The 13,315-nt window shown below is 41.4% G+C and overlaps 1 protein-coding gene across 20 annotated transcripts in view; it reads right to left on the bottom strand.

The window, feature by feature from the left end:
- The window catches only part of plxna1b (plexin A1b), a 284,396-nt gene that overhangs the window by 35,623 nt on the left and 235,458 nt on the right, over window positions 1-13,315 (bottom strand). For all 20 annotated transcript variants that reach the window (XM_088085695.1, XM_088085701.1, XM_088085692.1 and 17 more), the window contains 4 exons: window positions 11,940-12,091; window positions 8,178-8,301; window positions 7,910-8,046; window positions 4,262-4,429 (listed from right to left, as the gene is read on the bottom strand). In XM_088085695.1, the coding sequence (XP_087941821.1) occupies window positions 4,262-4,429; window positions 7,910-8,046; window positions 8,178-8,301; window positions 11,940-12,091 (581 nt within the window). The remainder of the gene's footprint in view (window positions 1-4,261; window positions 4,430-7,909; window positions 8,047-8,177; window positions 8,302-11,939; window positions 12,092-13,315) is intronic.

Raw genomic sequence — 13,315 nt, 5'->3', positions numbered from 1 at the left:
CTGGAGGGAAGAATAAGCAAATATGTAACATTACTCCAGAGAGCCAAAGCTTCTGGCCTCTCCCCAGCACCTCTCGAAAGACAGGGGAGATATTTTCAGTGTATTAAAGTTGTACTGCGGTATTTTTCAGCATAAGATACAATTGGAAACTGCACTGCTGTCCGTGATCTGACATGTTCAGTAACCTTTACACCTGTGACCTATTCAGGTCTATGTGACGCTGACCATCGGAGACATGGGTAATATGGGTGAGAGTCCTGTTCACCAACATCGCCCTGTCGACAGCCTCTCTTAGCCCGAGAGGCTGAACTTTATCTGATGTGAGGCGTTCTGACAGCAGCTAAATAAGTTAGCATACAACCTAAAAACGTGGAGTGAGGTAAGGCTAGTGCCACTGTGAGTCATCGCTGGCACCAATGAAAAAAAAGCATATGATACTCTGGCTGGTATATTGCTAGGTTCCATACAGCCAATAATACAAAAAAGAGCATATTCTGTATCATCTGTATCATGCATACTTAAGTTTTACTAAGTACTGTTATAAAAAAGTTAAATAAAGTAATGTCAAAATAAAGGTAAGTAAAGTGCTGGTATAATATAGTTAAGTAAAGCAATGGTGTAATTTAGTTAAATTAAGTACTGTTATAATAAAGTTAAATAAAGTATTGTTATAATGAAGTTAAAGTACTTTTATAGTACATTAATAGAGGACTGTCAAATAAAGTTATATCATAATAAACTTAGTTCAATTAAAATTTAGTTAAGTACTGCTATAATAAAGTTAAGAAAAGTGCTGTTACAATAATTAAATAATGTACTGTTATAATAAAGTTTAAGCACTGTCATAATAAAGTTAAATAAAGCACATTTATAATTAAGTTAAATAAAGAATTGCTATAAAGCCAACTGCTCAATTCAAATAAAGTATTGTTATAAGAAAGTTAATTAATTACTATTAAAATAAAGCAAAATAAAGCTATTTATATTTCTACATTTATATATTTAATATATTTATACAGCAGTGTTATTGTAAAGTTAAAGTGCTGTTATAATAAAGATAAATAAAGTACTTTTAATAAAGTTATATAAAGTACTATTATAATTAAGTAATATAAGTAACCTAACTAACTTTCCTTTTTTTCTGAGGCACTTTGTCTCTTTGTCTTCAAACTTCTGGTTAACAGTCAGATGTTAGCAGTAAGTAGAAGGTTAACCTGTCAAACGTGAGGATTTATGAGCCACAAACAAACTAATAGCTGTCCAGTTCACAAATGAATAATATCGCACTGGTGCATGGTCTCAAAATGTGACTAGGTGGCATCGGTGTGGAGCTCTGCAAATACAAAAACACACCCCTCCCTCCACACACTATCTCCAAAGAGAGAGTAGCCTGAATGGGTGGGAGGAGCATGTAGGAGCATGTGTGTTGAATCCTGCTTACGCTGGTGGCTTAAAAAAAATTAATTATACCCAGTGTTCACGATATAGTCATGCGTTCCACCTGGAACAAGTCACCATACATCAGGTATAGACGATACATCACCCTTATTGAACAAAGGCTTTTCTTCACTTGAGATCTACTAAACTTAACATTTTATCCCTTCCATGGCAGAGCAATCTATAATGCAAATGTACTTGGACACAGGACACAAAGGACAAAACATCCACAACCGGTGGCAGTGTTGGTGGTGTTTTTCTGAGGCTAGATGGAGCCGATATCTGTGAGATGGAGGTGAGGCCAGTCCCAGGCCGTGAGATGAAAGTGGCTCTGGAAATGATTCAGCCGCCAGCAAAGTGAGAGGCGAAAGAGGGCTTATGGCTTTTGAGGCTTAAAGAAGGGCGACAGATGTGGTAAATGGTGTGTATAGAAGACAAAGGAATTGAAGGGATTTACATACAGTTTCACCTTTGTTGGTGGAACAGCAGAACATGGAGCTGTGGACATGTACTAGCTCAAAGCTTCATGTCAATATATGGCAACACTCAACAGAGGTAGTTCTGTGAGAGGACAAGAATCTCTACAGTGTGCACTATTACAGTGTATTGTGTACACTGTATTACACTGAGTAAACAAGGTGGAGTATCACGCAATCCCTGCAGTGCCATGTGTCAGTGTTGTTAGCCCTAGAACCTCTTCCTGAAGGCTGGGGAACAAGTCTGAGTCGTGTCAGATTTGTGTTTTGGACAGAGGAGGCTCAGCGTTGTTTGAAATCGCCCCGGCAAAAAGGGTCACCAAAGGGGACGCGGCGACAAAATAGCTTGGTAAATAAAAGCGTGATTGGCCTGGAGAACCATGCACCTCCTCCTCTGGGAGTGCTGAGTGAAATACCAAACACAAGCCGAGTGCCGAGGTTATTTCCCCCTAAGGCTGGAGCCAACACTTTCATTCTCATTTCCCCTTGCCCAGCCTAAACTATTTTATTCATCCTATTCCAAATGAGACTTCTCATCTGTTCACACTTCTTTTGCATTGTGAGAGACTCTCCCTGCAGAGTTTTAAACGTGGCTCCCATTTTCCCCAAAACCCCCTGCGATGCTGCAGAAGTGGATTGTTACACTGTCTGAACAGACAATATCCCTTGAAGAATACTCTAATGTGGGCTGTCCTAAGAGGTGGTACTCTCAGTTGCTTTAAAGATATAAATTGTAACTTTTCTGCCTCTAATGTCTAAAAATGACTAGACCAATGTTATGTTTTGAGAAGTCCAGAACCTACATTATATTGAAATTTTACAACAATGTTCAAACTCAGAAAAAAATAATTATCAGAGCAACAAACTAAGCAATAGTTTGCAATATCTTGTCTACAACCTCTGGGAATGCTGGACAGCGCTGCAGAAACACTGATTTTAACATATAACTGCTTTACTCTGTGATTTTACCAGTTTCTTTTGTAGACGCTATATGTACGTACGGATGTACATATGCAATGCAAAAAATGCATTGTTTTTGACAACCTCAAAACAACCCCGAAACATTTGGCCATGTTGTTGGCTCAGAGGCATACAAAAATAATACATGTCCCCTCCTCCTTTCTTAGTAGGCTTTTAATTTATTGATAAGGCTGGGAGGGTTGTAGGGTTTTGTTGAAAATGACTTAATGCTGACAAAGTTAAAATGAAGAAGAACAGTGTTTCTGTTAAAGAGATTCTCTGAGCAGCAGAGCAGTGATAGACTCTGACATGCAACTTGTGCAAGTAATTCAGATTTTTTGTTTGGCCTTTACTTTTCGTATGGACTAAAATCCTGGCTATTTTTTTTGTGATCTGTCAATTATTTGAATAAAGGCTTATAAATGAGAATTGTGAGTACATGCAACAGAAAAACATACTGTAAAACTCAATGACATGTTCCTGGAACTATACTTTTGAAGTAAATTAGACAGTCAACAGTGTGTGTTTATGTGTACAGTATGTGCTGGCTTCATTTCTGAGCTGAGGAGTAGAGGAGTTTCTAGGTCATGCTAGTGAGCCCATTAGCACTTGGAAGCTCCAAGCTTCTTCTCTTTTTTCCCCCCTTTCACAACACAGCTTGTGTTTGCACAGGAAATCTTCCTGTGGCTATGTAGTCTCATTTCAATAAGTCAAGTAATATTTACAGATACATCTCTGCTGCAGCTCATCAACTGCAGCAGTGCACTGCTTCAGGAGCCTCCTTTACTGCTGTTCCTGCTCTCAAAGATTTACTTTTTGAAACATAAAGATAAACAGAATAAATAATATGTCTTTGAAAAGCAAACCAGTGTGAAAATGGAGAAGAATGTTTAGTTATTTTTTTAGTATGCTTGCAGAATAATACATTTATCACATTTTTCAGAGTTCATATTTCAGTTTAGTTGGCTATGCTCCTTGAAAAAAAGGGCATTAATGTACATCACAACCACCACCAGGGATTTAATAATGTATAGATGCGTTTGTATCTGTTCTATAGATGCACATCAAGCAGAATTGTAGATCAAACAGTGTTGATGTGAATTATAGATAATGAAATAGTCACATGACATTATATAATAATAGAGTTATCTACTATATGGTGCAGCAGAACTTGAAAAAATACACCAATTTATGCCAGCACTGCCCTGTTTTCAAACCTTTCCTCTGAATAATTCAGCGTTAAACACCTAATAGGGTTGACATACACTATGTTTGTAATATTGGGAATGAATCAATCATGCAGTCAGAAAATCCCCCATATTCATGCCAGAGGTTTAGCTAAGCTGCACTCAGGTCAGCTCAAGAGAAGACCCTGATAGTGTCCTCACCTGGCGATGCTCCAGTCAGGCTCAATCTTGAGGATGGTGGGATCGTCCGAGTAGTTGAACTTGACCTCTGGGTTCCTCAGCTCAGCAGAGTTGATGTCCACCATGACTGGGGTGGTGCCTGGGGCTTGTCCCGCCGGGGTCACACACACTATTTCCTTGCCACTCCGCCTGGAAGAGCAGGTGATGCAGGGAGTGAGGGAGGACAGGGGAAAATGCAAGATGTTACATACAAAGATTGCTGATAGGCTCTCTTAAAGTGGACTTTGTGCTACTGGAAGGTCCTGAAAAGGATTTTGGGGAGCTGACTCTCTGACAGACTGTGAGACAGACACACAGAAAAAAAAACTTAACTGAGTGAACAGTAAAAAAAAAAAAAAAATCCTACTTCATCCCCTAAATAACTCATATATTATTTATCAGATGCAACAAAAAGGCGCACATACACGCATATAATGGTGACACAGCAGCCTATCCACAAGGCCGATGTCTTTCAGTCTGTCCAGCCGTGGTTTCATCAGCCTGAATCACAGAGTGCTGTACTTCAAAGCTCTCTCTCTCTCCTTCTCTCTCTCTCTCTGGTCTGTCTCTCCTTCCCTCCTGCGCTTTCTCTGGCTGATAGATCTGAAGTGGCAGATCAGGCTGGTCGTCTCTCTGTGTGATGTAACTCCCTCCCTAGCAGACAGGCAGCCAGCTGTGACCTGCTGGGAAACTTTGTGCCACTGCCAGAAACTTTGTGCTCCACTCCAGTGGTTCATTGCACCATCCCCTCCCCCCCTATCAGGGTGGGAGACACTGCTGTACGAGCAGCAGGAGGACGGCTACCTGTGAGAGACCATGTGTATTTACCTACCTCCATACAGGATGTGTGTAATGAGTGTGTCAAGCAGGTGTGCTTTCACTGTGAAAGAATTAGCATATAAATGCACTGTGCAGGTAGGAGATTAACATTGTCTAAGTATGTGTTTTGTGTCACTCGTCTGCTAACATCCTACAGAGCCCTGCGAGCGTGAGGTGTGCGTGCATTGTACAGACATGATGGCAGGCGGCGCAGTGTGAAATTTCGAACATGAGTAGAACAAGCTGATCCGTACACAAATCCTCCCCCCTTATCTGCTGTGAAAGTGAAATCCGCAGAAAGACGGAAGATGATGGAGAAGATGAAAGAGCGAGAACCTATTTTGGCGGCGCTATCCCGGCGGCTTGGGATGGAGTGAGGGTTGGATTTGGATACTGAGCAAAAATGGCAAAAGAAAGCAAAACAAAAAAAAAGGGCGGAATCGTGTGTCTTTGTTGGACACATCCTTGCTGTCTCCCAAAAGGCAATTTCGACAGCGTCCTAAGACTGAAAGAGGTCTGAAGAGGGGATGAAGATAGAAAAAAATGAAGGACGACATGAAAAAAAAAAAGGTTTTCCACATTCCACTGGTGCTGCGTTTCCAAGGCAACCGTTTTCACAACACTGTCGCTGCAGAGAGTGCCTGTGGTGCCATGTACGTATTTTTTGACAAGGTTGCAGCCAAACAAAAGGAAGCCAAGAGGGGATACAGAGAGAAAGAAAAGAGAAGGAATGAAATTGGGTTGCAGAGGGAGATAAGAGGATGAGTGACTTGGGGTAAATAGGTTTTGATTAAAGCGGAGGCCCCACTGAATACAAAGACACATTAAAGAGATGGACTCAACCAGTTCATTACTTTGGCCATAAAGGTTATTGCTGCTCAGTGAATGAAAGGCCAAGACTATTATGTTCACCTTTCTCGGGATGTGCTACAGAGCTTTAAATTGGCCTTTACTTTTTCTTTTGATATGATATAAAAAGAACTTGATAGGTCCAAGCTCATTAGTTTAACCTGTCACTTGTTGCCTGAGAGAGGGAAACCACTATAATATAAACACTTGTGTTATGGAGAATTTGCTCGAGAAAGAGAAACAAGAAAGAAAGAAAGAAAGATACAAATAAAACTGCCTCGGCTACAATGGAGAAGCTCCAGAGGAGTTCTCTCAGTTACCAGTAGTCGTCTTCACTAGTGAGGCTTGTGCCGGGAAATTCATTTCAGTACAAAGGTACTTGTTTTAGTTCACTGACAATCTTTTCTGCACGGTTTCTTTTCTCTGCCATCTGCCAGACACCACACATGAGTGGATTTAGTCCGGAGCGCAGTTTGCTGTCACTCTGCCAAGAAGGGACTCAAAGAAACAATAGAGTTCTTGGCTGGAGGAATTAGAGTCATATCAAATTGGATCTTTGTCTCCTTTTCTTCAAATCCTGGCACAGTCGCTAACAGAGTGAGTGACAACAGAAGATAACGACAGCAGATTATTCTAAAAACTAAAAAAAAAAGGAGAAGGGGGGGAGAAAAGGTATTTCAAACACGTGTTCAAAGCAGGGGAAAATGTGAGTTACCAATTACAGCAACACCATATCATTCCTTCCAAATTATAGTCATATCTCTGGTAAAATGTGGGCCATGCACTTAAGTCATTCACAGCACAACTGAACAATGATATCAGCCTCCCAGAAAAAGGCTACACTGTCATTCTCACAATTGCCGTGAATTACAGGACTGCAGGTCATCCTGTTGCCGGCAGCGTTTTTCAGACCCGCTGCAAATCAAAGAAAGCGACCACCAAAGAAATGATTTTTTTTTTTTAAAGCAGGAATTACTATAATTAGCAAAACACTGAAAAACAAGAAAAAGATGGCAGATGGCTGAAGGAAAAGATGGGCGGGGAAATCATGATGAGATAGTAATTGTCTGCAGAGGAGCATAAGCCAAAAAGAAAAATTTGGAGTCACAATGGCAGATATTTATACATTTTAACCCAGTACTTCAAAGAAAATAAAACAGCTAAAGCTCTTGCAACTGTAACGCCGCATGTGTATTTCTCTCCACCGTTTGGGGAGCTTTCAACCGTTTGTGAAATCAACCACCTCACTTGAATATCAGGATATCATGTTTTGTGATACTGTATTGATTCTTAGAAACACTGTATGGATTTTTTATTAATAGTTTACATACAGAGATTCCTGGCAGTGGTTTATTTTGTGTTGAGTTTAAATCCCCTGATTGCTAGAGCCATCAGTGTTATAAGCTTCAGACATTTGACTCTTCCACTCCAACATAACAACATATTACAAGCGTAAACCCAAAGTACACAGGCCTATGAGACAGGACTCACCACCATCTAAACATTGGATTTAAAAAAATTGCAATATATTGAGTTGTAACCTCTGTATCATAATACGTATCAAATCGCCAGAATTTTGCCAATACGCAGCCCTTCTTTACTCACAGGCAGGGTGATATGGAGAAAATGATATTGATATCATGTGTACATATTGTACACATGATATTGATATAATACTAATATACTGCCGAGCCCTACTCTTTCAACATATCTTCTTAGTCCTCAGTACTGGATGCCAGTAAGACATTTATGTGATCGTAGATATGTTTAGATGGTCACACAACATCAAGGTGAACCAGAATTGAGCTGTTTGCAGTAATAAAAATATGTGCATAGCAATACCTACAATTCTACAGCTAGAACTAATTTTGTAAATGCTCTAAATTACCTGCAACCCCAGGATTGTTATAAACAACAAGATAACAAAATATGTAGACATTAGGGTGATTTGGATTTGCTCACCTCTCGAAGCGGCATGGGTGAAGCCCTATCTTCACAAATACAGCACTGCCTGCGTTGAGATGGCTGCCTTCAATGGTGATCCTTGTTCCTCCAGACAGCGGCCCAGTGGAGGGCTGGACACGGGTAAAGTACGGGGACTGAGGGGGGACACAGGCAGGTGGATAAATAATGGCTGCTGGGCGATGATACAGTATCAAACAACATTTCCAAAAAAGCTTTGTCTTTGCTGTTATCTTATTCAACAACAATAAGCACCACAAACACTTACCACAAAGGTAAAGGCCTTGGTGGAGACTGCTTTGTAGTCAGGGTGAATGCAGTCCCTCACACACACCTCTACCTGAGCCTCCTGCACTCTGTAACCTGTTGCATCATTCAGACGGCACACAATCCTGAAAAAAGGGAAACAGAGGTGGAGAGATACGTTCCATTATCACTGCTATCAAAATAAATGCACGGATGTCAAGAGTTTGTTTGCAATGTTTGCTTAAAAATGAGACAGCCATTTCAGACAAAAGATGCTTGGTCGAACAAGGACCAAGTAAAGGGAAGACAGAGGGGAAACGGTGCAGAACACACAATAGTGCAACGTTTTTCTTTTGCTTCGTCCAAGTCCAAAAACTCTAAGAGTTCTGAATAAATCGTTTCTAAAGCTTCATTCCCAAAAATAACAAAAAGAAGACTAAACTTTCTATTTGTGGAAATCGACAGCACTAAGACAGGGTGGAGTTGTGTGTGTGTGTGTGTGTGAGGTTGTGTGTGTGTGTGCGTTACTATAGAACCATAAGCTCTGCACTTGGCCCTGGGTGCTGGCTGGCCAAATGAAAATCCACTGGAGAAATGATTGAATGAGGGAAGGAGTGGCAGTGTAGCCCACGGGGGAGAACACACGCGCACACACATTTACTCCATGTTTCACCCACTGGAGACACACTTGACTGTTAATTAGCCAGAGCGAACGAATGAGACAGAGAGAAAGGGCGATAGTGCAGAGGAGAGAGGAAGGCAGGGAGGCAGAGAGAGAGGGAGAGAGTGGGTTAAAGTGGGAGAGGCTGATTAATTGAACGAGCTCATATCCTACACATCTCCTCAGCTTCCCTCCCTCCCTGAGATGAGTTATTAACTCTCCTGCTTCCATCCTCCCTGCAGGTGGCCATAGCAACTGCGGTGCTGTGGCGGCGACAGTGAATTTCACATTCCGATGCTGTGCGTTTCCATTGTTTTTATTTTCCCTTTCATTTATTCCCAGGTCTCCCACTATGACAGGGGCCGTGATTAAAATGCTGGACAGCTCTCAGTTAGAAGCCGCGGCTTAGCTTGCCTCATTATGGCGCAGATGACAGGTGGCTACATTGAGCTGTTATTACGTGGTTAGAAAGACAGAAAGTTCATGGTGCATTTGTAAAGATGACAACATTATAAATTATACCTCCCTCAATCAAATAACTAAGGTGGAATGTGAAACTAAAAAATTAAACATATGCCAAACTGTCATTCAGAAACTACTAATAAGGCAATAAAAAAAAGGTTACACCAGGTTCTGTTTTTCCTCACTACTGGCAATAATTTACTTTTCTCAATGTGGAATCAAATCCATCTCGTAAATATTTAATGACTAACGTGAATGACAAGCCTGCTAATTCCAAAACGGACTACAAGTGCTGCATTTTCTTGCGATTTCACTCCAATTACAAACACAGGGAGTGTGCACAGGCTCTGTATGAAGAGCTGGCAGCCGTAGAAAGAACAATGTGTCTACATTCTGCCTAACAGTCAGTGCGCCTCCTTCCTTCCCCTCTCTCCACCAGCTGACCTTTGACCTGTGCTGTCAGTCCCGTAACCCTGTCCTGTCTCCCTTGCCACAGATCTGATAGGGTCACGGGAATGACGAGAGCGACCGGGCCACTAATGGCACCGTATGGCTAACATCACTTTTAATTAGCATGACAGCCTCACTGCCAGCCGCACCCTCCTCCTCTTCTTCCTCCTGCGGCTGCTATGGCAACAGGCCAATGCAGAGTTACAGGGTGACGGGGTTAAACGTAGACACCTTGGCAGTTTTGGATGTGATTGCTCAGAAAAAATGTGGTGAAGAGGAAGTTACAACACAGAACTACCTTATATGATGCCAGTGCTACAAGGTGTAAAAATCCAATGTTCTGTGTGAATGCAACATATACGAGGCTGTAAATTATAAATCAAAGCTGACACGTCACCACCGTACTTCTAAACCCATTTTGGGGGCACCTGTCATCACTGGTGAGAGCTGCACAGCGTTCTGTTGTCCTGGCTGTCAAAACCATCAAAGTCACATTTCTTAGTTTCCCTCTTTGTGAGGGGGCAGAGAGAAAATAAAATCTTTGGGGACTGTGTTGCAAAACTCAGCAAATGGAGCATTTGTGTACAAATGACAGCTACATAGTTGGAAATAGAATATTGAGGACACCTCCAGCTGTGACGAGCGTCCCCTATTTTTCCTTGTCCTAAATTGTATTTTCTCGGCTTCAGGATGAATTCAACATAAAATACAGGGTGTGACTCATCTAGTACTTTCACTGAAGCCCATCTTTTCTCATGTTTAGCTATTATAGTACAGTGCCAGCATCACACTGGCTGTGGTTAAGAGTCTCTTTTTTTTCATCTGACTGAAAATCCAATTGTTGATTCCCATGATACAGTGTAAGAAAATGATTTCAATAAGGCAACCAGTTAAAACAAAAAGTTTGCTCATGTCCAATGGACTGAACCTAAAAAAAAAAGATAGAACTAGGAGCGTTGATTGTTTACTGCTGTTGCACAGGTAATACTTTTCTCAGAACATACCAAGTGGGATATTAAATGGGAGTTAAGCTCAACCCACAGCACCCGCCGCGATTCTGAATTTCCCTGACAGCAGTAAACACAATTTAATCAAAGGGAGCATTCACATGACAAGCTTTCATCTGTGGATGAGTTTTTAGAAGATATGTACCACCCACAGCAAATGTCATTACATGTCTCTCAGAATGGACCAAATTAATTGCGATGAAGGTGGTTAGATGAAGTAATTCAATTCTGATTGAGCAATTATTCTGATTATTAGTGACATTAAAGGTTCCACGTAAACTCAGCTAAAAGTAATTCACTACTGGAAAGATGGTCTTAAAATAAAACTAGGCTGTCTACACAGTAGAAAGATGCAATTACTTTTGAAATTGGTGCTACAGAACCAGAGAAAACAGGGGAAAATGACTGTGGCATAAGCTTTGAATGTACAGCAATGCACCAATAAATGCTCCTGCTGGTGGGTGAGGTAATGCAAACTCCTCTATCTGACACATAAACTATCTCATATTACAGTTAAACAGTAAACTAAAACAAGTTTCTGCAAACATCTGATACCAGAAATAGGCAATACAGTAACAGAGTCAGTGCTGCTTAGTTTTATTGTTGTATCTAAGTTTTTCAGCCGTTTTAAAAATGCAAGAAACAGTATGGCGCTCATTTCCTGTCCTCTTGCTATTACAGCTGAACAGCGCACTAAAATATGTTGATAAAAAACATTTTAGGAGAGAAAAAGGCAGCGTAGTAACATAATCTGGGTTTATATTTGTCCAGCACTGCCTAATTTTACTGTTTGATCGGAGTCTGTGTTGATGACATGGGTGGTTGGCAATATGAAAATGCAGAAAGTTTGGCTGTACTTCCAGGTGGGGGGGCAGGGAGATGTAGGCGTTGATATGATACAAAGCTATTTGAAAATCAGTGTTGTGTCCCTTTAAATGGTCAGCACTGGTACGAAGAATAGCAGGACCAAACACAGGAGGAGCATGACTGCAAGGACTTGGTTTCTTTTACAAGATGAAAGTGGTGTTTAACCATTGCAGTTTTTGCTAAGTTGGAGGTTTGACAGCGAGTGCTGTGCATTACACTTACTGTCACACATCAACGCTGGACAAAGACAAGCATAGGGTGGAGAGTCTCAGACACAAGGAGCCTGAGAGAGAGGGGTCGGAGTGAAGACATGAAGACGGACATAGTGTCAACTTACTGCTCAGCACTGATGTATTGGTCCTCCTGAGGGTTACAGGTCACCTTGCCAATGCGGACTCCATTCTGGATGTCTTTAAACTGTAGACCCAAGTTCTCACCAGTGATGGTCAGCATGGTGCCTCCCTGCCTGGGCCCCGTCTCCGGAGACAACTGGGTGGAAAAGACAACATATGTTAGCCAGAACAACATATGGAACAATCGATTTTTACCCAAAGCAGTATATCATAGAGATATATTATATGTCAGCATGAATGAGTGTTTACTTAAATCATTATGGTCATGTCTCATTCTCAATGAATCAGATACTTGCTACCTCATTAAGTGAGATGAAAAATGACCTCAGATCCATTAACTCCACCTCAACTCAGTCAAACATTCACAACCTGCCAACTCACACACTTAACCTGGACCCACCCATCAAGCCCTCACTTACATCTCTCATTTAACCTTGTGACGATTAATCTACTGAACACAATTACGGCGCACAGCGACCTCTGCTCCCATGCTTTCCCCAAGAGGTCTGTGAAAAGGTGTGTGGAGGTGCTAATGGCTACCCGAGGCTAGCCCAGTTGCTAATTACGCTCCCATTCAACCAGCCTGCGACACAGACAATGGCCCCTTTGGTAATCAGTCATTGCTAGCATAATTAGAGTTAAAGCTAATTGGATTAGAACCTGGTGTGGGTGGGGTCGGGTCATTTGTCGCAGCAGGGTGGGAGGAGGGTGAGGGGGATGAGACGCTGGTGGTTGGGTGTTCTGCAGTGGGGGTGTGGATAAGGTCACACTTTGACCTTGCTTGCCACAAAGGAGGGATATAATGATTAAGCTCCCATCAGTAAGACATTCCCATTACAGTATGAAGCCTGCATAAACTGCAGACACACACATTCACAAAGAATTATCTGTTTTGGGTAGATAATACAGTAAGATACAAAAGTCTACACCAGGGGTGTCCTAACTGAATGAGGGCCAGGTTAGATTATGTAAAAATATCTGGGGGCCAGCTGCTTCTCAGGTTCCGGTTATATATGAAAAAAAGAAAAGACACAGAAAACACATTCAAATGACACAAATGCAACAGTTTCATCTTCAAGTGAAAAAGTATTCTTCTTTACGACTCCTGAAAGAGGCTCTCCTCGCTGTTGACCTAACACTTCTTTACTGTGAAAATATCCAAGTAAGTGCTTGTTTGCTTACTTACAGTCCTCACATGGAAACACATTAGTTCCACCTGCGTAGTTTTTACTTGGCGCATGTCTACAAACTGTCTGTTTTGCCTGCCATTGTGAAGTGAAAGAAAATAAATGCAGTGATCTTGCTTGATTAACTAACATTGTATTAATCATATTGTGCTTTTTAAAACACAAGCCGAAAT

The sequence above is a fragment of the Plectropomus leopardus genome, chromosome 2, assembly GCF_026936395.1.
Source record: "Plectropomus leopardus strain MGB_pleo_1.0 chromosome 2, ASM2693639v1, whole genome shotgun sequence".
In the NCBI taxonomy this organism is placed as follows: Eukaryota; Metazoa; Chordata; class Actinopteri; order Perciformes; family Serranidae; genus Plectropomus; species Plectropomus leopardus.
This window is presented reverse-complemented; position numbering and strand designations above follow the sequence as displayed.